The sequence below is a fragment of the Cupressus sempervirens genome, chromosome 2 (assembly GCF_028749045.1).
Source record: "Cupressus sempervirens isolate cs-2001-9-10 chromosome 2, ASM2874904v1, whole genome shotgun sequence".
Lineage (NCBI taxonomy): Eukaryota > Viridiplantae > Streptophyta > Pinopsida > Cupressales > Cupressaceae > Cupressus > Cupressus sempervirens.
Genome location: NC_143119.1, coordinates 766245372 through 766265652, shown reverse-complemented (window position 1 = coordinate 766265652; position 20281 = coordinate 766245372). Strand labels below are relative to the sequence as shown.

At 35.1% G+C, this 20281-nt stretch overlaps 1 protein-coding gene across 2 annotated transcripts in view; it reads right to left on the bottom strand.

The window, feature by feature from the left end:
• The window catches only part of LOC149575702 (tRNA synthetase beta subunit family protein), a 194442-nt gene that overhangs the window by 6671 nt on the left and 167490 nt on the right, over window positions 1-20281 (bottom strand). Inside the window, exons 17-19 of one of the 2 annotated variants that reach the window (XM_089815470.1) lie at window positions 16820-16915; window positions 16610-16693; window positions 14290-14429 (exon numbers count right to left, since the gene is read on the bottom strand). In XM_089815470.1, coding sequence (XP_089671596.1) covers window positions 14400-14429; window positions 16610-16693; window positions 16820-16915 — 210 coding nt within the window. In that variant the 3' untranslated portion in view covers window positions 14290-14399. Of the gene's footprint in view, window positions 1-14289; window positions 14430-16609; window positions 16694-16819; window positions 16916-20281 lie in introns of those variants that run through there. The other variant, XM_089815469.1, reaches the window with a different exon arrangement.

Here is a 20281-nt window from a genome sequence, read left to right as displayed (position 1 = left end):
AAAGAGCCCTAAGTTTTGAAGAACCCTGTCCTTTACCTAGTTCTGAAAGAAATACTGAGCCTGAGTATCAGAGGGAGAACATAGAAGAAATTGAAGATGAAATTCAAAATCTTAATCTTTGAGAAACTCAAAATTCTAAGAAAAGACCACTTTGGGCCATTAAAACAGTCGAGAAAGCACAAGACTTTGTTGCACCTTCTAGAACAATCAGAGAAAGCAAAAGACCCAAAAGATTTTCTAGTTATACAACAAACATGAATGATTTATCCAAAATAGAGCCAACCAATTCTTCACATGCTATTAAACAAATAGCTTAGAAAGAAGCTATAGCAGAAGAATACCAATCTATTATGAAGAATGGTGTTTGGGAAATTGTTCCAAGACCTAAAGGAAAATCTGTTATTTCTTCCAAGTGGATATTTAAAATGAAGCATGTTGTTGACAGTAGCATTGAGAAATATAAAGCCAGATTTGTAGCCAAAGGATTCTCTCAGAAATAAAAGATTAATTATGAAGAAATTTTTGCTCCTGTTGCTAGATATACCTTTGTAAGAGCATTCCTAACCATTGCAGCATCGGAGGGATGGAAAGTACATCAGATGGATGTAAAAACAACATTCCTAAATGAAAAGATTACAAAAGAAGTATATTTGGAGTAACCTGAAGGATTTGAAACTCACAATCCTAACATTTTTGTTTGCAGGCTCAAGAAAGCTCTCTATGGGCTTAAGCAGGCTCCAAGGGCTTGGTATGAAAGAATTGATAAGTATCTCACCGGCTTAGGATTCTCCAAAAATGAAGCCGATCCAAATTTATATTATAAAAGGGATAAAGATGATATGGTAGTTCTGATATTATATGTTGATGATTTACTAATAACAGGTGATGATCATCTCATAGATCAATGCAAGAAAGATCTAATCAGAGAATTCGAGATGAAAGACTTGGGACTCCTTCATTACTTCCTAAGACTAGAAGTACGACAAAATTCTGACAACATTATAGGGAAATATCCATCAGATATTTTGAAGAGATTTGGAATGTGGAATTGCAAGTCTATGTCTTCTCCAATGGGGACTAATATACATAAACTTAAAGAAGCAGCAGCAGAATCACCTTCCATAGATTCTACTCTCTACAAACAGATGATCGGATCCCTTATGTATTTGGTAAATACAAGACTTGATATTGCTATGTTGTTAATGCCTTAAGTCAGTTTATGTGTGAGCCAAAGGAGATTCACCTAGTTGCAGTTAAACACATTATGAGATACTTGTAAGGCACTCTTAATTTTGGGCTCAAATATGAGAAAGTTGATTTAGATTTACATGGATTCATTGACTCAGATTGGGGTGGAAGTGTTAAAGACAGAAAAAGTACTTCAGGATGTTGTTTCAATTTAGGATCGGCAATGATATCTTGGATATGCAGAAAGCAATCTTTGGTAGCACAAAGCTCCACAGAAGCCAAATACATTGCAGCAACAATGGCCTCTTGAGAAGCAGTTTGGCTTAGAAAATTACTTGTGGGATTATTTGGGCAAGCCATGAATCCTATGATTATTCATTGTGATAATTAGAGTTCCATCAAGCTTTTGGTAAATCCAAGTTTTCATGACAGGTCCAAGCATATCGAAATCCCTTACCATTATGTAAGAGATATAGTAGGCATTTGCACTGCAGATCAGACGACAAACATTCTCACCAAACCTCTATCTAGAGTGAAGATAGATCACTTCAAGAGAAGACTTGGTATGGTTGAATTGTAATTCATTTGTATTCTTTCAATTATTAAAAAAATAATTTTTGTCAGGCTATTGACTGTTATGGGCTCCACCATCTATATTCATTATTTAAGAGGTGACTATCTCTAAGGTGATGAATACTTGTATAAAAGACATTATGAGAGATGATGATCCCTCAGATAATGTATTGAATAGTATAGAACTACTGTTAGATCTAGGTGAGTTCAAGATCATTTGTGACATAGGCATTTCTATGCCTATTAATCACAACTTGGATAAAGGAAGAATTTATTCTTCAGACTGTATCTTGTTTTTTGGTATATCTTAACTCAAGATCAAGTTGTGATGTAGGATTACCAGTTCCTATGAGTCACAACTTGGATAAATGAAGAATTTAATCATTCTTCGGATTTTATCCTGTGTGTATTGCATTATATGCAATACCGACATCATATCACAAGATGGTTATATGACTCAGTATCATGTGTTCCATGATGCTATTTTCTCAAGAAGATTCAGATAGATATAGAGTATCAATCTATGCTTATTCATCGTAATTGATGATGCTAGATATGTTATCTCTCAATATGATTATCAAGTTCAGAGGGAGTATTAAGTTTATAACAGTGATAACATATTGGTCTAAGAGTGCAGACTACACCATAGTCTTCTTCCTTCTAATACCATTTAAGGCATTATATATATCTTACACTTCATGATAAGATAGGAGGTGATTTTTGGGATATGTTAATGTTAACACTAACTTAACAAGTTATGTTAGTTTATGTTTATGTTTAATCATCTCCACTAGTCACCGATTTTTGGGAGAGAAGTATGAGCCGACCTAGAGAGGGTCATGTCCCTTTGAGGGACATGCCCTTTGGTCATGGTATTAAAGGTAGGTATTATTGTAGTTTGAGGACACACAATAATCACAAGTCTACTCCCTCAAGCAATAATACATGTTCGAATATATTGCAGATATAAATAACATTAAGATCAGAGTTAAAGGTGATAACTCCTCCTTGCTTCAGAATATTAAGAAGATCATATTCAGCAATAAAAGGATATTATACAAGTCTAAGTTTTTTTTAGTACAAAATTTGCAGAAATTTTACAATATCCACAGATGTCTTATTACAAGATATCCACCATTAACTAATGATATTAAGATTAATGGCCTATGAATATCAAGTCTCGTGATATTCACCGAGCACTCAAAATATCCATAAGGTATGTGCACATGTATCACTCATATGATAGTTGCCACAGGGACATATGCCATTTCATGGCTTGTCCACGAATATTGAACCCACCATGATATATTTGTATACTACAACATGTAGATATCTATTAGATGATATATCTCTCTCTCATTTTTTATTGATTTACAAGATATAATCTATCATGATCTGCTTAGACATCAACCATATGATATCCATCATGATACAAGGTTAAACTATTGTAAAATCGTCACCTTACTATAGTAACCACAAACGAACATCAATGAAAGATCGTCACCTTCCATAATGTTTCCACAAAGTTATGTAGTAACTCGCATGACATCCACCATGAACATTTCCAAATGGTGGAACAAGGGTTTTCACCTCAAACTTCTCTCTCTCAAAGAAGGATGCATTAAAGTACATCTCAAGTAATCACTAATGTTGAGGCTCCCTCTCACTAAAGGCTCCAATCCTCCATAATTCTAATCTTTTCTTCAATAATGAAGTAACTTCACTTTGGTAGAAGGCTTGGAGGAACTACCAATTGTTAGATCTTCAATGATAATGTACTCCGAATGAATAATATTCCAAGTATTCATCTATGGTTTAGGCATTCGCATACAGACCTTTTAGTCTGCACATATGGAACTTCATCTCATGAATCATAGTCCTCTGATTGTTACAAGTTTCTCCATCACTAGAGAATCCATATCAATTGAAGCATATCGTCTATTCGCTCCCTCTATCACGAAAGCATGCCTTAATTCATAGTAACATGAGTGAATGTACTAAATTTGGGGATTTATCTTTAGGCTTGGAAACAATAGACATTAAAGATAATGTGGTTCCCTTCTAAAGCTTCAAGTACATGCATCAACCTCCTGACTTCATTGTCCAAGGTTTGCTCTAATCTAAGGTCAGGCTCTCTCTTGTTATAGAAGGATACTCATAATCCCAATCATAGAAGATAACTTGTTCCAACAGCCTCACTTTATTCAGCACAATCAACATATGACTAATGAATCCTAGATCAAAACTTCTTTGGAGCCACTATCATAAGATTGGGTCATGCACAATATTTGGTAGCAAACCTAATGTACCATTCTTCTTTTCCTGCTAGAACATCCTTAGAGACAAAGGAAAAGATCTAGGCAAATAGCTCTTATAGTATGTATAGAAATACAAATAAGAGAGAAACTACAATGAGTAGATAAATGTAATACATAAGGATAATAAATACTTATTTGCACATCAACATCCTTGATTGAGAGACATTAAACACACTCTCGTATTGTTTAAGAGATATCCCCCCTTTGAATCATCTCCCCTCTAAGGATGGTTCAAATTTGGTACTTTGATAGTGTCCCTTCTCTCACATCTCCTTTCTGAACAATGGTTTAAGTGGGAATGGACCATTGGTTATTATTCCCCACCACAATGTAAAATTCCTGTTCTTATATTGTTTGAACAATTTTGCATCACATCAAGTATGGCAAACTTCTTTCCATATGTTAATTCCTCCTCAAAGAAACTAATCACAATCTGTATAGATTCTTTCTCTTCAATAGATGTTCCAACTGAGTCCTTAAAGACAACATAGGCAGGCCCCTCTCCCACAATTTTAAGACAATCATCCTTCTGTCATGCCCAGGTGCCAAGTTTGAAACCTCATGTCCCTTAACTAGATATGACAGCCACGTACCATCGGAGTTATCCATGATGGCTTGATGTTGTCTAAGCTGAAAACCACGATGATGAATGAATGCCCTTTAAAAATCATGCACAAACTTGGATATAGATCTGCATATATAAGATACTGTTACTCCTTATTGAAATCCCTATAATTATGCCACTCTGTTTTGAGGTTTCCCCTGATTTATATATTTGGAAAATATGCTTCCAAATTATAGTCTTGTGTTGTTTAAGTAAGCCCTTTGGATTAAGGTAATAGTAAAATAAGGTCTTCAGATTCCCTGTTCAATGAAGATCCCCTATTTGACACTATCAATATTATTATCTCCTATTGGATGCAATCTTGATCTACTGTAAGGCCTTATTTAGGATCCAATTCTTACTATTTTCTCTGAAATGGATAGCTTTCGACCAAATGTGTGACATTCTTCTAAATGGTTAATTTAAAGATATGTATTTAGGACTCTGTAATGCATCATTTCATGACTATTTGGCTTGTTATAGCATCACATTTCCTCAATATAAGGTTGATATTCCCTTGACTTTATTAATGGCTGTCATTAATGCTACCCAATCTTAAATTAATCTACCAAATATCAACTCAATTACTACCTAAGCAGAGCTGCTGACATGTATTAATTAGCTGATAGGTTTTTACATCAGGGGAACCCTTGGCCAGAAAAGTCTCACGCAGGTGGGAAATATTGGTTTTGTCAGCAACGTGAATTGGTTGGCGTTGATGAAAAACAAAATCAAAAGGCCTCCAGCAGTTCCACACCACCGAACTGACTGCAGCTGGGTTAAGGCCCTGAGTGGCTGGCTGTTGACACAGGACAGTGACTTGGTTATCAAATAGAATAAGGAAGACTCTGTACATGCCTACCAGAGCAGTTGCAACTCCAGTATCCAACGCTTTTATGGATATCGATACCCTATTCCAGGGATTCCAATTTGACACAGGCTGTGAGTATGCTTGTAAATGTAAACTGATCTGGTTGAAGGTCTGTTTGTTTCATACAATGAAATAATGTGACTGACTCCTGAGAACAACAATGTCTTCTAGACGTCGAAATAATCATCTTCTATGAGACACTGCCACGTTCCTTCATGTGGTCAAACAATTTACAGGCATCAACCAAACTTCTGCACTTAACATACTGAAGAAGCACATGCAAATTGCCTACGATAGATGAAATTGTTAAATTGTGAAAGCGATTTCTTGAGAATACAGGTCCGCCATCCTTGAAGATATGCACAGAATGGCATTTTTATGATTGTCAATCAGTTTCTACATGTACCACCATGGCATTGCCAGCGATAAGCAAGTTTCAAATGAATGAAAAATTTAAAAATTTGAAGTTAATTGCTTCGCCAATATGAGACATCGTCCTTCCAGTACAAATGTTTCAGAATGATCAATACCCGTCATTTTTCTAATCCTTTGCATAAATGTTTGTAGCTTGATTGTAGAGAACAGATCACTCTTTTAGAAATCACCTATCTTCACTATGGATGCTAGCTTTGCTTCTGGTGTATCTGGACAAACAAATGACATTTTCTGCGGCTCCTTGCTGTTTGAAATTGAGCCTATGTTTTGCTCTGGTGTTGCTCAATCCCGTCTTTCCTGTATTTTGATTGTTGCCGCAATTTAACCTATCAGCTATACACTTGCACCCTGGCTCGGTGCAAGCGCTAGTTCACTATGTGTCCTTGGTTGAATTATTCACTCTTGTAGATGCTCCACTAATGAAGAAAGGTAGAGTTCATCACCAGTTGCATGAGCATGATTAGTATATCATTTTTATAATATCAATCATTTCTCTATCTGTCCTCAATCCATGTGATAAATGCCTGTAAAATACAGATATCCAAAGACTGATAATCTCATGACGTGAACTACATGGTTAATGCAGCTTCAACATATATGCATCGCTGTCTCGTTATGGATTACAGTTTTGAGTAATTGTTTTCTGTAATTGCAGATTACTAATACTTCGTTGACACCTTTCTCCTCTTCCTTCCTTCCTACTTGGTTCTCTAAGCCCCTTTCAAATTGATCTGCTAATGACATGATGATCTGCTATTATATTGGCCTTCAGCCAGAAATGCCTGATAATGTTACTGCAGTGTTGCATTCTTTTGTAGGCAATATAAACTTCTAAAGGTCCCAAAGAATAATGTTAATAGTGCTCTTCCCAATCAGAAGGTATGAATGTTGTAGGAGATGCTTACAACTTAGGTTGATACTATTTATGTAGCCCGCTCACCAATTACTACTAGTGCTATATCAGTCTACAAAAATTTAACATCTGAATAATGAATGTGTGAATATCTTGTGGCAAAGATTATAAAATTCTATCAATATGCTTCGCCCTTTTCATCTCCTCCTGCTCAATCCCTGTTGCCTTTTACAAGATCTCTTCAGGACCAGTCCCAATGGCATGAAACTCTGCCATAACTACAGGAGATTCTGCTCCTGCCCCTGCCATCTCTATCACACTTCAAAAAATGAGGCCTCAGATCTTCCAACAACCAATTAAACCTTTTTTGCACAAAAACCCTGAGCATCCCGCCACTCGAACTAGAATGAAAACTTTATCAAACCTACAAATGTTCCACAGAACTCACATCACATCCCTCTGAAGTAACAAACGTTGCAATTCGAACCATGATGCTGCAATTACACCATGATGCCACCAAATTTTTACGTGCCCAAATATATGTCTTATGTTCCCCCTTGCTCGCAAAACCGTGAGCTGCTTCCTTATGCGCATAATCACAAGCTTCTGCCAGAATAACTGGATGGGAGTGCCACAACCACCATAAGGGCTAGGGATCAATCACCACTAGGAGTGAGCATACACCTTTCAACCCAGTGTCTTCAAACTATCTCAGATCTACTTACCAACATTAGATCATGACATATTTCTAAAACTGCACAGGCCTGGTAGGTAACCTGCTCTAATACCATGTTAAAGTAGGATTGATTTGTCTATGCTGTAACTTGCAATAGTAGTCATGATTATTCTGTGTGTTTCAAGTTACTCTTACAATAGAAAAAAATTATATATATATATATATATATAATATGAAGAGGCATGTCTTGCATAGAGACATGTCTATTCTTAACTCATATTAATTATCACAATTAGAATTTGCTCAATTTATTATTATACTGATAATAATTTATATATAGAATATTAATGTATAATATATCTCATATATATATATACACTTAATAATTTATTATCAATAATAATAATGCTCCATAATTAATAATAATAGAGAAAGATAGATATCAAATGTTTAAGGCCAATATGCCATTCAAACATTTTATTTCATTGATTGGAATCGTTAGATCGAAGCTACAATCATTAATGAAAAGCTTAGTTACCGATTCGGGATACGAATCCGATTCAGGCACGTGAATCGGATCCGTGGATTCGTGATTTTTTTTTTTTCCCGATTAGGATTCGTGGAGGATTCGTGAATATATATATATTACTGATCTTGCCCAAGCCCAAACTAGTAACAGATATATATATATATATATTTATTTATTTATTTATTTGTTTCTCTCATTTATTAGTATATATAATGCATAAAAAGGTCATTTTAGCACTAGAAAGCAAAAAAATATATTTAAAAGTCATATTAAATAACTTAGACTCACTTAAACCTGTCGATCCTTGAGGATTCGTGGGCCATGAATCCGGACGAATCCACTGTGTAAAACAAGGATCCTGCCCGGATTTGCATGAATCCAGGCACGAATCTGGATCCGGATCGGACCCGAATCCGGATCCGGCCTCTAGGGCACGAATCTGGTAACTAAGATGAAAAGTAATACATAATTGAGAAGAAAAAAAGGTGGAGGGCCAAGAAAGCCCTAGACAACCCTTTACAACAACCCTCAACCTAAAACAAAAGACAAAAAACATAAAATTTCCTCACTTTGCCAGTTTGCAATAAATCAGAAGACACAGAAAGAGAAGAGAGAATTAAAACTGTTGTATATGTCATCATTGATGTCAAAGGTTGATGATAGAGGTCATATAAATGACAAAGAATTACTCAATGTAACAGAGAATTAGAATGAGCTGTCTCATTGTCTCTTGAGCCACTTGGTTACTTGGTCGAGCTCATTGGTTGCCTGGTTGAGCTACTTGTTTTCTTTGTGATATGGTTGAGCTACTTGTTTGCTTTGTGATAGGGTGAGTTGGTTGTTTACCCTGGTTGAGCTGCTTAGGTGTCTGCTTGAGCTGGTTGAGTGTCTGCCTAAGCCGAATGCTTGTCTACATGCTGATATCCTATCCATTGCCCATGCCAAGCCAGTCTTTATGCCATGGCAACATTGGAATCTGATTAATCTCTTATGGGATGCAAAAGTTTTGGCAATTTAATGGCTAAATATATTATGCATTCACTGTTTATGTTCTACGTTTATGAATGGCATCAGAAATAAAAGCTTGGCAGTTTCACTTATTCATTTATTCTTTCATCCTTGTTTTGGTCAGATGGCTTCAGATTTTTCATCTAATGTCCTTCTGAGCAGGACGGCCTCAGGATGGTGAAGTTTGTAACGATTTCTGTGCATTAAACAAGTATACTGAAGGAAACGATAAATACTTCATGCTGTTTATTTCTCGAAAGATTTTTTCTCTTGATTAAGTATTGAACAGCATACATGTCAAAGAGTGCTGAATTACTGATTCATTGATGTGGCAGTATTTTTGATTGAGGAGAGGGTTTCTGAAGAAGAGCAGCTATGTTACATAATACACTGTTACAGTCTTGTTTGTGTGTACTTAAAAAGAGCAAACACAACTGCAGTTTAATAAGAAGAATATACAAAAATATTAAGAAAATAATTTATTTCTGGCAAGTGATGTGGCTGCAAAAAGATAATCGAACAAATATGATGACTAAGCATGGAGTATCCATTCATATGCTGGGTATTTCATTTTTGGAAATGAGTTCTGTAAAATTCCTTTGTTGAGCAAGCTGGAGTTGTGCAAAGATTTGGTGTTTTATATTGTGATCAAGCTTTCTGAGTGAGTTGTGCATGTTTGGAGGAGTTATGACTTGATGATGGTAATAACTTAGGCTGGCATGTTAATACTATAGCGGCAGCATTTGTCTTTCCCTCCTATAGTCGCGAATTAAATAAATAATTTTGTGGTGTTGTGGCAGGGGTTCACATAAAGTCACATCATTGCGTAACATCAAGGCAATGAAAGGGCACAACAATGAAGGCTCTTCACTTTATAACCTCAAGTCAATGAAGGGTCTTCTCCTTGTAATGTCAAGACAATGAAGGGTCAAGACAATTTTATATTCTTCCAGGAGCAATTTGCAAATTGAAAACAGATTAGTATCTTTTGCTTTCTAAGAGATCGATACTAAGGAATTTATTATTGTCTGCATATTGACAGGTGCTATAATCATCACTTCAGTTTAGCCTAGTGTTTAGGTAAATTGTAAAGCAGTCTTGCACTCTTTCATTATATATATAAGTGATATATTTGTGGCTGGCCTTTTCTCACAGAAGTTGGAGGGTTTTCCCAAGATAATTCGTTGCGTCCATTGTATCTGTCATTTCTTCTTTGTATCATTTCTGATTATAAAAACTAACATGGTATCAGAGCCAAGTTTAAGAAAACGTCCGATCAGATTAGAGTAAGAGGTTAAGTCAACTCACTAAGGTAATATCTCAAGAATTTTAAGATGTTGATAAGCGTCAAAGTTGAAGATAGACTTGCAGAGAAAATTCAATGGGGAGGAAATCTACAGGTCTTCAATGGTGTCTGCAGCACTAGGAGCTCAGCTGCCCAGGTCTGAGTATGAGACAATAGTGGCAGAATGTATAGCGGCATGGTGGGTTAAGGCTTATGCAGAAAGAAGAAGCAGCAAGAGCAGCAGAAAACGGAGATTCAGAGATTGGGATCAATCCTAGTGGGGCAGGGATAGGGGCTGCCCATGAATGGCGAGATCTCTGTTTTAGCTAACATCTTTGACCTCGTCATTAGTGTCGTCTCAGTGGTAAGGAGAGCATCAAGAGGGTGTCGAAGAGGAAAGACATTTCTGCATCGGGGGGATGGACGATCCCGGCATTGTGAAAACAAAATCAGAATGCTGGGTGGCATTGTCTCAAGCATTGCAGGATCGAGTGCCAGTGATGACCACCCATGCAACATGGAGGCTCAAGAGGCAGGGGCTACCCTTGTTCCTCTGAACGTAGTGGTCTCTCGCCTTGGTTTTGTGTCTCTACATGCCTATCAAAAACAGGACCGCATTGCCCACCACATATTTCCTCAAAGCCCTCTCCTGCCTTGCCCTCACATTCCTTTGCTTCATTACCGCTCTTGGGAACCTAGGAATTTACATTAGTATGAACCATAGTAACATGGAGCTCTCTATGACTTGGTACTCACTTATGTAACATAGGTTGGTGCCCATTTCTTAAATAAAAGTTGTGTATTGTGGTTTTTTACCCAAAAGGTTTTCCACAAGAAATCTGGTCTTAATATCTTGATGGTTATTTACTTTATATTTTATGTGGTTTCATGTATTTAAAATTACAATTTTTCTTACCAAACAAAATGCGAAATACCTCTATTGTTGCAACTTTGTCTTCAAACAAAATCTTCACAATTTTGCCCAATTGTGAACTATGTTGTGAATTCACCTCCAAAGATGAATTGGGTTTCCATCTGATCAACCGAGTAAATCTTGAAGGTTTTCATCGTCAAGGTCTCAAACTAAAGGCCAAAATTCCCAGAATTCTCAAGAGAAAATAATAACCAAAACATTAACCAAGCATGCTGCAAATGATCCTCTCAATGTTTTTTTTTAACATATCCCTATCATTATACATTTTCCCTGCCCACCTCTTCATATTCCTTTCTTTGTTTCCCTCTTTCAAAGTAAAATGAGTTTGTTAATTTTTTACCAGGCTCCATAAAAGTCATTTTAATACATTATTAAATAATTAACCTAAGTTGTCATTTAATTTGGTATACTTTGAAAACTTAAACTTATTTATTTAATTGACTTCTAAACTCCCAAAAAAGAGGACATCACATTCACATTTTCTCTTCCACTATCCAAGTAGAGAATCTTGACCAACTTTCTAGATTGTTTTTCCATTTGGCCCTTGAACTCCTAAACTATGTCAAACATCTCACTTTTCTGCCAAATGAAGAAGATCCATGTGTATCGAGAAAAATTCTCAATGAATGTGAGCAAACAATGGACCTTGTCAAGAGGTGGAAATGGACCATCACTAAGAACTAGTTAAACAACCTGTGAAGCCCTCCAAGACCTCCCCTTTGGCAAATTTGTCCTCGCAATGCTTGCTTGAGGCACAACCCAAGCATAATCCATCTAAAAATTTGATTCGAGAAAGACTTGTGTCCATATCTTATGCACTACAGCATTTGAGGTGGCCCAACCACTCATTTGCCAACAAAATTTGAATGGATGAGGAAAGCAAAGTGGGGGCATTAAGCACAAAGTGAGAAAATGCATAAAATCAAGACTTCCCTATTGTGAGAGCATTATCTTCTAAATTCCTAATGATATTGGACTCTTGAGTGAGCATGACTTTCCCACCATATTGGAGATGATTCATCCAGTCGATGGAAAGGTTGGCAAAAAAGTTAGACATATGGAGAACATCCTAAAATGTTCAAACACCAACATCAATTAAACCTTCTCCAATGACCCAACCAAGGAGTCATTACCAACGAGAAAGTGAGCCATAAAAAAGACTTCAACAAGGTAAATTGATCTCTATTGCAAACCCGAGGGCAACAATCGAATAGTTAGAAGAATTTGCCAAAGGAAAAAGCATCATTATTATGTTTCCTATAACATGATGACTTTTCATTGGACAATTTTGTCATTTTCAAATAGAGCTAACTCTTTTATGTCCCTTAAAATTAACCAACTAACAAATCTTGAGACTCATATGCCTTAAGAAAATCCATTGAAACTAGTTTCTCTTGTTCATGCACCAAGATCACAGAGAAGGGTGCAAATTAAGGCATACTATAAGTCTTTCTTCGCATATTCAGACTCGAAGAGCACTCAACAATCAATGCTCTCGACTAGGCAAAAGCTTGACAAATTAGAAAGTACTAAAAATTAAACTCTGTTCGAGAAACATTTTTTTTAAACAATTTCAACATGTACTAAATAAAAAATTGACATTTTCAAAGAGAAAATGCATGGCTTTCTAGAAAAAAATGTGACAAATGTGTTTTACTCACAGCTTTACCTGCATTGGCAATTTCACCCATGTTTTTCTTGCATCTACAAAAACTCAAGAATTAAACTTGTAGAAACTCACCTAGAAAAAATATTAGAGTGCTCGACAACTCAAAGAGTACTCGTAGTGTTTAAAGATGTCATGTCCCCATAATTATAAGATTTAATAATAAAATTAAAAATAAATATAAAAATAATAAATAATAATATAATTTTTTATTGTATATATATATATATATGATAAGGAAAATAATATTATATAATATATATTGGTCAATATAAACATATCATCTATTATATATGATTATGATGAATACAATAATACAATAAAAGAATAAATTGATAAATAATATAGTATGTGTGAATAAATAATAATATTTTAATAAAGACATAATAAATTTATGATATTGATGTACAATATATATCTGAAATATATAAGAAAATATTATTCTAAATATAAATTTGAGAAATTGTATTCTGAAAACTATACTACAATATATAAATCATGAGTTATCAAATGAACTAACACAACCTTTCGAAAGGGTGTCTCTACTATCATTAAACATATAAAAAGAAAAACAAGCGGAGCATTATGGGGACCTCATAGAAGATAAGGAAAAGATTTATTGAGACACTTAGCATCTGAGACAGGAAGGAATAGAAGTCACACACAAGTCAATACAGTCAGACCCATGCCAAGGATAAATCGCATAGGAAGAAGATGCATTCACAGATGTGTAAAAGGAGAACATGCAATTTTAAAAAAAAAATCCAGTCGGTATCAAATAGAGAAAATGAACTCGATTTTCATCATTCATTGCATTAGGAGATCACATTATACATTCAAATTCAAACAGCTTGAATCGCAATAGGAGAAGAAATAAATCTACAACCGCCATACAATAGTAGTAGTGAGCAATATATTACTGCAGCAGCACATAATCTGAGGATTCCCACCAAGAATTCCGTCCTACCTCTGCAATGTAAATACTGTAGCATTGAATCTACATTGGCACTCTGTTATCAAAGGTTATTAGACATTTTCATAGTCACCTTGCGTAAGATAAGACTATTAAATACAATTATGTATACATCAGAGATAAAACAAGTCCTCCAAAAGTCATAATTCAAAGCCTCTACTTAATAGGTATTTAAGAAATGACAGTGGCGTTGCATACAGTAGACAGTAGCATTAGTCCCTTATATCTGAAATGAAGCAACGGTAGATAAAGGAAACTTCATTCAGATTGAAACAAATAAACATTGTGATCATCTTCAACATAGACCTTTCATTTGATATTTAGAATCCTCTTTAGTGCTTGTCTACATTACTAGGATGTAAGTTACATACCAGGTATAAAGAATTTGTTGATCTAAATCAATAAATTCATTGTGAGCAAGCTTGTTATGTCCATATTGAATATTGGAGAAATAGCTTCATTATGAATAGTTGACATCTTCTTATTTTAACCCTTCAATTTTAATCCACATCCATTCTGCAAATCAGAAATTAGGGGATATTTACAGGAGACCATGGAAAGCTGGCAACAAAAGCTACATCTTGATAAATTGCCAAATTAGAAATCAAAACCCAAATATAATGGCACAAAATTGTCTTTTCCAAAATAGAGGTTCATTTTGATAATATTCCCAGAATATTCCAGCTAGACACAGAAGCAGCATCACTTAGGCAATGCGAAAGTGGCTTGACAATGAAAGAGGACTGAACCTAGAGGGTTGAAAAAGGCTGAAAAGAGTAGTGAGCAAGGGTTTGTGGTGGCCTTGCTTGGGGCGTAGGCTCTATAGGGATGTACAGGGACATTAGCATAATTGTTGCTGCTATATAGGCTGGGAGGTATGGTGACTCTACAATGCCACAAGCTGCTGAAAATTTGGTTTTTGATCAAGATGTTCGTACAGTACTGTATAAGAGGTTGTGAAGCTTAGAAAACCGGAAAACAAAAAGCCTCTAAACATTTCAAATATTTATTTACACGTTTTTAGGCCCTCTTAACATAATGGAAATAATCTTAGTTACCGGATTCATGCCCTAGAGGCCAGATCCGGATTCGGGTCCGATCCGGATCTAGATTCGTGCCTGGATTCGTGCAGATCCGGGCAGGATCCTTGTTTTACACAGTGGATTCGTCCGGATTCATGGCCCACGAATCCTGACGAATCCACTGTGTAAAACAAGGATCCTGCCCGGATCTGCATGAATCCAGGCACGAATCCTCAAGGATCCAGCATGAATCCTCAAGGATCGACAGGTTTAAGTGAGTCTAAGTTATTTAATATGACTTTTTTAAATATATTTTTTTGCTTTCTAGTGCTAAATGACCTTTTTATGCATTATATATACTAATAAATGAGAGAAACAAATAAATAAATAAATATATATATATATATATATATATATATATATATATATATATATATATATATATATATATATATATATATATATCTGTTACTAGTTGGGGCTTGGGCAAGATCAGTAATATATATATATATTCACGAATCCTCCACGAATCCTAATCGGGAAAAAAAAAAATCACGAATCCACGGATCCGATTCACGTGCCCGAATCAGATTCGTATCCCGAATCGGTAACTAAGGAAATAATTGTTTGACTTTAAAACGCTCTGAAATAATTTGGTTTTTTAATCAAGATGTTCGTATGGTACTGTGTAAGAGGTTGTAAAGCTTATAAAACCAGAAAACAAAATGCCTCTAAACATTTCAAATATTTATTTACATGTTTTTAGGCCCTCTGAACATAATGGAAATAATTGTTTGACTTTAAAATCCTCTGAAATAATAACCACCTACTACATATGGCAATCTCTTACAAGCTTTATAACCATTGCAAATCTAGCCTCCTTTGCTTAATGAGCCTAGATTCACTCCAAATAGTTCTGATAATTCATTTATAAATTAATGGGATAGTTCTGTAAGGAAAGGAACTCCCCATAATCTGGGATTTCTTTCAAACTTCTCTAAATCTCCAGGTCACCAAGGAAGCAAGTGAAGTACATAATAATGTGCTTCATATGATAATGGATGTGCACTCGTATATTTCCTAGAAGGTAACTTATAACGATGCTTTGATATGGCTTTCAAGATGCCCAAGATTGCAAATGAGTGAAAGGAAAACATTAAAAGAAAATCAAGGCTAAAAATATATTATGTTATTTTTTATAGGAATGCAAAGCATACAAGCGTGATCAAACAAGACCACAACAACCTTCATGGCACCCATGATCAAACAACACCAGCAAACATCCAAAAATGAATAATTGGCATCAGAACATTTCATATAACATTAGTTTAGTTTTGAGGAAAAAAAAGGTTAGGTTTGCCAAATTCAGAATTTATAAGAAGAAATTTAGGGAACTCTACAACTTAGCTAAGAACTATTTGATAACCTTAGAACATTACATTTAATTATAAACATGCCGTGTGATCGATATAAGATAAGATTCACTCGACATAAGGCCTCTCTAGAATTCAAAAAGTTCAAATGCTGGAAAAGGTTCCAGATAAAATTTGCATGTTACTGACACATTCTTGGCCTACAACTTGACAGCCAATGTAGGACAGCATTTTAATAATTATTATTAACACTCAAAAGATCAGCATTTTAACATTAAAGAATGCCAGGATATATGATTACCTCAGGATGCACAATTCCAAATGCTCCAATAATCTTCCCTTTGAATATAATATTTGCTTGTCTACCAGGGAAAAACTCTGGCTCCTGCAATCGGAAATTATTTATAACTTCAATAAATTGGTTATTCTAAAAACAACTACTAAAATCTTCAAAGAAGGTTCATTATCCTTTCTCTCCTAACCTAATTAAACAGAACCATTTAAATCTTACATGAGATGGTCTTATATAATAGCCTGAATCATCCCCAACTGAAACAAAAGGTACACCGACAACTTCCATAATTCTGTCCACTAGACCATGAATTACCTGCAGGAATCAACACATACAACATGCAATGAGAAAATGCATGGCATCTCAGACTTAATTTAAAGAACTCCTTTTGTCTCCAATGCTCCAAAGCATAAGGACCTTTCTATAGGATGAAACAATCAAATTTTGATATTATATTGTGACAAATTTATTTCCAATCAAACAGGAGTACCATTCATTCAATTATTGGAAAAATGAAACAAGAAGAATGTGTCGGATTAGACAACAAAAATATAAATAATGCTCTTCTAGGAAAAAACTCCTATGATGGCTAAAAATGGATAGCAGAAAAAAATGACTAAAAAGACAGCAGGAAAGCAAGAAAACCAATTCAGCAGTTGAAGTACTTTAAAATAATATTATAAGCAACAACCCTGGATTGACAAAATGGACTAAGGCTAATAAGGCTTAATACAACACCAGGGAACTCAAATCTTTTCAGCTCAATGATATTCTTATTTAAAAATAGGTTTCAATCAGTGTTTATGACAAGATGGCTACTTGCCATGTGAACTAACAGCAATCCTGACTCATTGAATCCTCCCAAATAGGATGATCATTTTTATGGTTGTCCTTTAAGATCACTGTGTGACAGTTTCTCAGCCCAACAAGACCACCATAAAAAATATAATCACTAGTAAAACTTAAAAATTCTAGAATGATTCTAATACTAAACTATTGACATCCAAAATCACAATTCACATTTGGGTAAGTTTATTTAAAATTTCTCCCATTCTTTGTCAATTTTTTCTTTTTCTTAAGAGTCACTAATCTTGCTCTGTGAAACCATATTGATCTAATATTAAATGATTAGCTTGGACATCGGCCCTCTTGCTGGTACTCAAAGTTTGACCTCAGACCTAACCATAAGTCGTTAACTCCTAGAGTTTGAACTTGAGAGAGCCCAGCTAGTGACATCAAACTCATTCTTGCCTTAAATTTTCACAAGACCAAGTTAAAGAATTGCCATGCAAAGTTGGAGTGTCCTAACTTCGAAGGACTGGTAAAAGCAATCAAACAAAGAAACAAATAGATTTCTTCACCCAAACTGTTGGATCATATCATAATTCTTGAGGATGAAGAATTAATTTAAGAAGCCTGTTGGCAGTTCATCTACAAGCAACTTTTCAGGCTAGCCATGTTCTGAACAGTTTTATTTGATGTTCCCTCTCCAAAATAGTATTTGATTGTAAATAATACTAAAATTAAAAAATAAAGATAAACAAATAAATGATGAAGATCACAAACGAAAAATGAATATCAATTCATATTGTTGGTTATTAATGAGTTAACTAAGACTATAAGCATACTGATTAAACAATTAATGTTATCACTAAAGTCAATATATCAAGCTTGCCTTAAGGAGCGCTATAATAGATCACAGTTGAACAATGAAGTGGCTAATTATATTCGCAGCACCTTAAGGAATATTGACACGTATGAAAACTATATATCACACTTAAAAAATGAAGCAGTCTATAAGGGAAGACAATGATTATGTAAAACCCTTACTTGCCTTTCACGAATTTTCTGGTTTAAAAATGAGAAATGTTTTTCTTGTTTGCGATTTTGTCAGGATATATACTTTTGTATATTTTTTTTTATGCAAATAGATACATAAGGAAAACAAGAAAACACTACTTTCAGAATTTCCAGAATTACGTATGCTAATTAGAAAAGTCTGAATATCAAATTGCTTCCACTAAATACAATTTCAGAATAAATGAGAACCTGCTGTATTTGCCAACGTCAACCTCCAAATTGGCTGCCACCCCTTCTAGACAAAGAAAATGCTCATCTGATTTCAAATGCAGACCTTAGGTAATGAAACGCAGACCCATAAATGTAAATCACAGGCTTAAATAATGGCCATTTGCAGCTAACGTGACCCTCCAAAATGAAACGCAGAACTTCTATTTCAGATCGCAGCTTCTCCCAACTTCAACACAGGCTTTCTAGACACCCAAGCATTAGAAACGCAGACCCTGCTAGCTGATCCTAGGCCTTATAAAATGTTCTGCAGTGCAGAAATATGTTGACGCTGCTACAGGAAGAATGAAATGGCAGCCAATAAACAAAGCGCAGAAAACATTCCCAAGAAAACACGGCTAGTGCTGGATTATCAAAATAGTAAATGATTTCCAAACCGCCTCAGTTTCCTTCAGCAGTAATTAAATCTTCTTGCAAACTCAATTCCTCAGCCACAGTTAGAACAGTAGAGGAATAATATAATAATAAAGATTGTTCTCCTTAGCTACAAAAAATACAGTAAGAGAATGTTGGCCAATTGTATACTTCAGCACGATTGCCAAGAAACTTCTCAAACTTAACCCTTATACATCAGCAAGGGCATACAGTTCTGAACTCGGGCAAAAGCCACAAAGGCACAAAAAGAAAATATATATTCAAGCATGATTTTCTCAAGTAAATGAGCTTGTATTTATAACCTCGAAATCCCTTTTGTTGCCAAATGTAACTTCACTTGAGAAGCTTCACCACACAACATTAATTAGAAGCTTCCTTTAAATTCTCTCACTTGACTTGGCTTAACTAATTAATAAACAGCACTTTCCAATGATAACTCAACTCTCAACTTAAGTGGAATTATAAAGTTAAATTATAACTTTATAATAAGTCATTTAATAATTAATAATAATTTGCCAACTAAAAAAATAATAACTCCCAAAATACTTATCATTTAAATATGCCATCTGAAATAGGAGTCATACCTATTATTTCTCTACATGACCAAATGCACTTTCCAAAAATAGAAAGGGTTCATCTTGATCAACACCAACTTACCACAAATAGTAAGTACGCAAAACTAAGCCCAAACGAAGACCAACCTATAGCTTACTGAAATGTGAAGAAGATAAGACCCTCCCAAGCCAAGACAAGTCATTGCCACAGAAGACCCTCTATCCACAATAATTAGCCTATGAGGATGACAATAATAGGCTAATCCTTGAAACTTTGATGCCAACAAAATTGGGGACATTACAGATTACCAGATGAAGAGTCCAAATATTAATACCAGCAATGTTTAGCTTCTGATACAAGGTAATACCTCTGTAATCAAACATTGCGGCAATAAGAGTCAAATGCTAGACTTTGATGTTTGGCTTTTGTTTGTGTATTCTATCTTAAGGACGTGGAGACAAGTAGAAATTTCAAAGGCTACTGCCATCAAGCATGAACATCCTAGTGTAGGGCTTATCCTCACCCAATTATAAATTGCACCAAAAACATCCATACACTGGGATAACAGAATAGTACATAACTTTGCAATCAATAGGATAGACTAGCAAATCAGTTAAAGAGTGATTATTGAACAGCAACAATTGAAATACTCCAAAAGAGTGA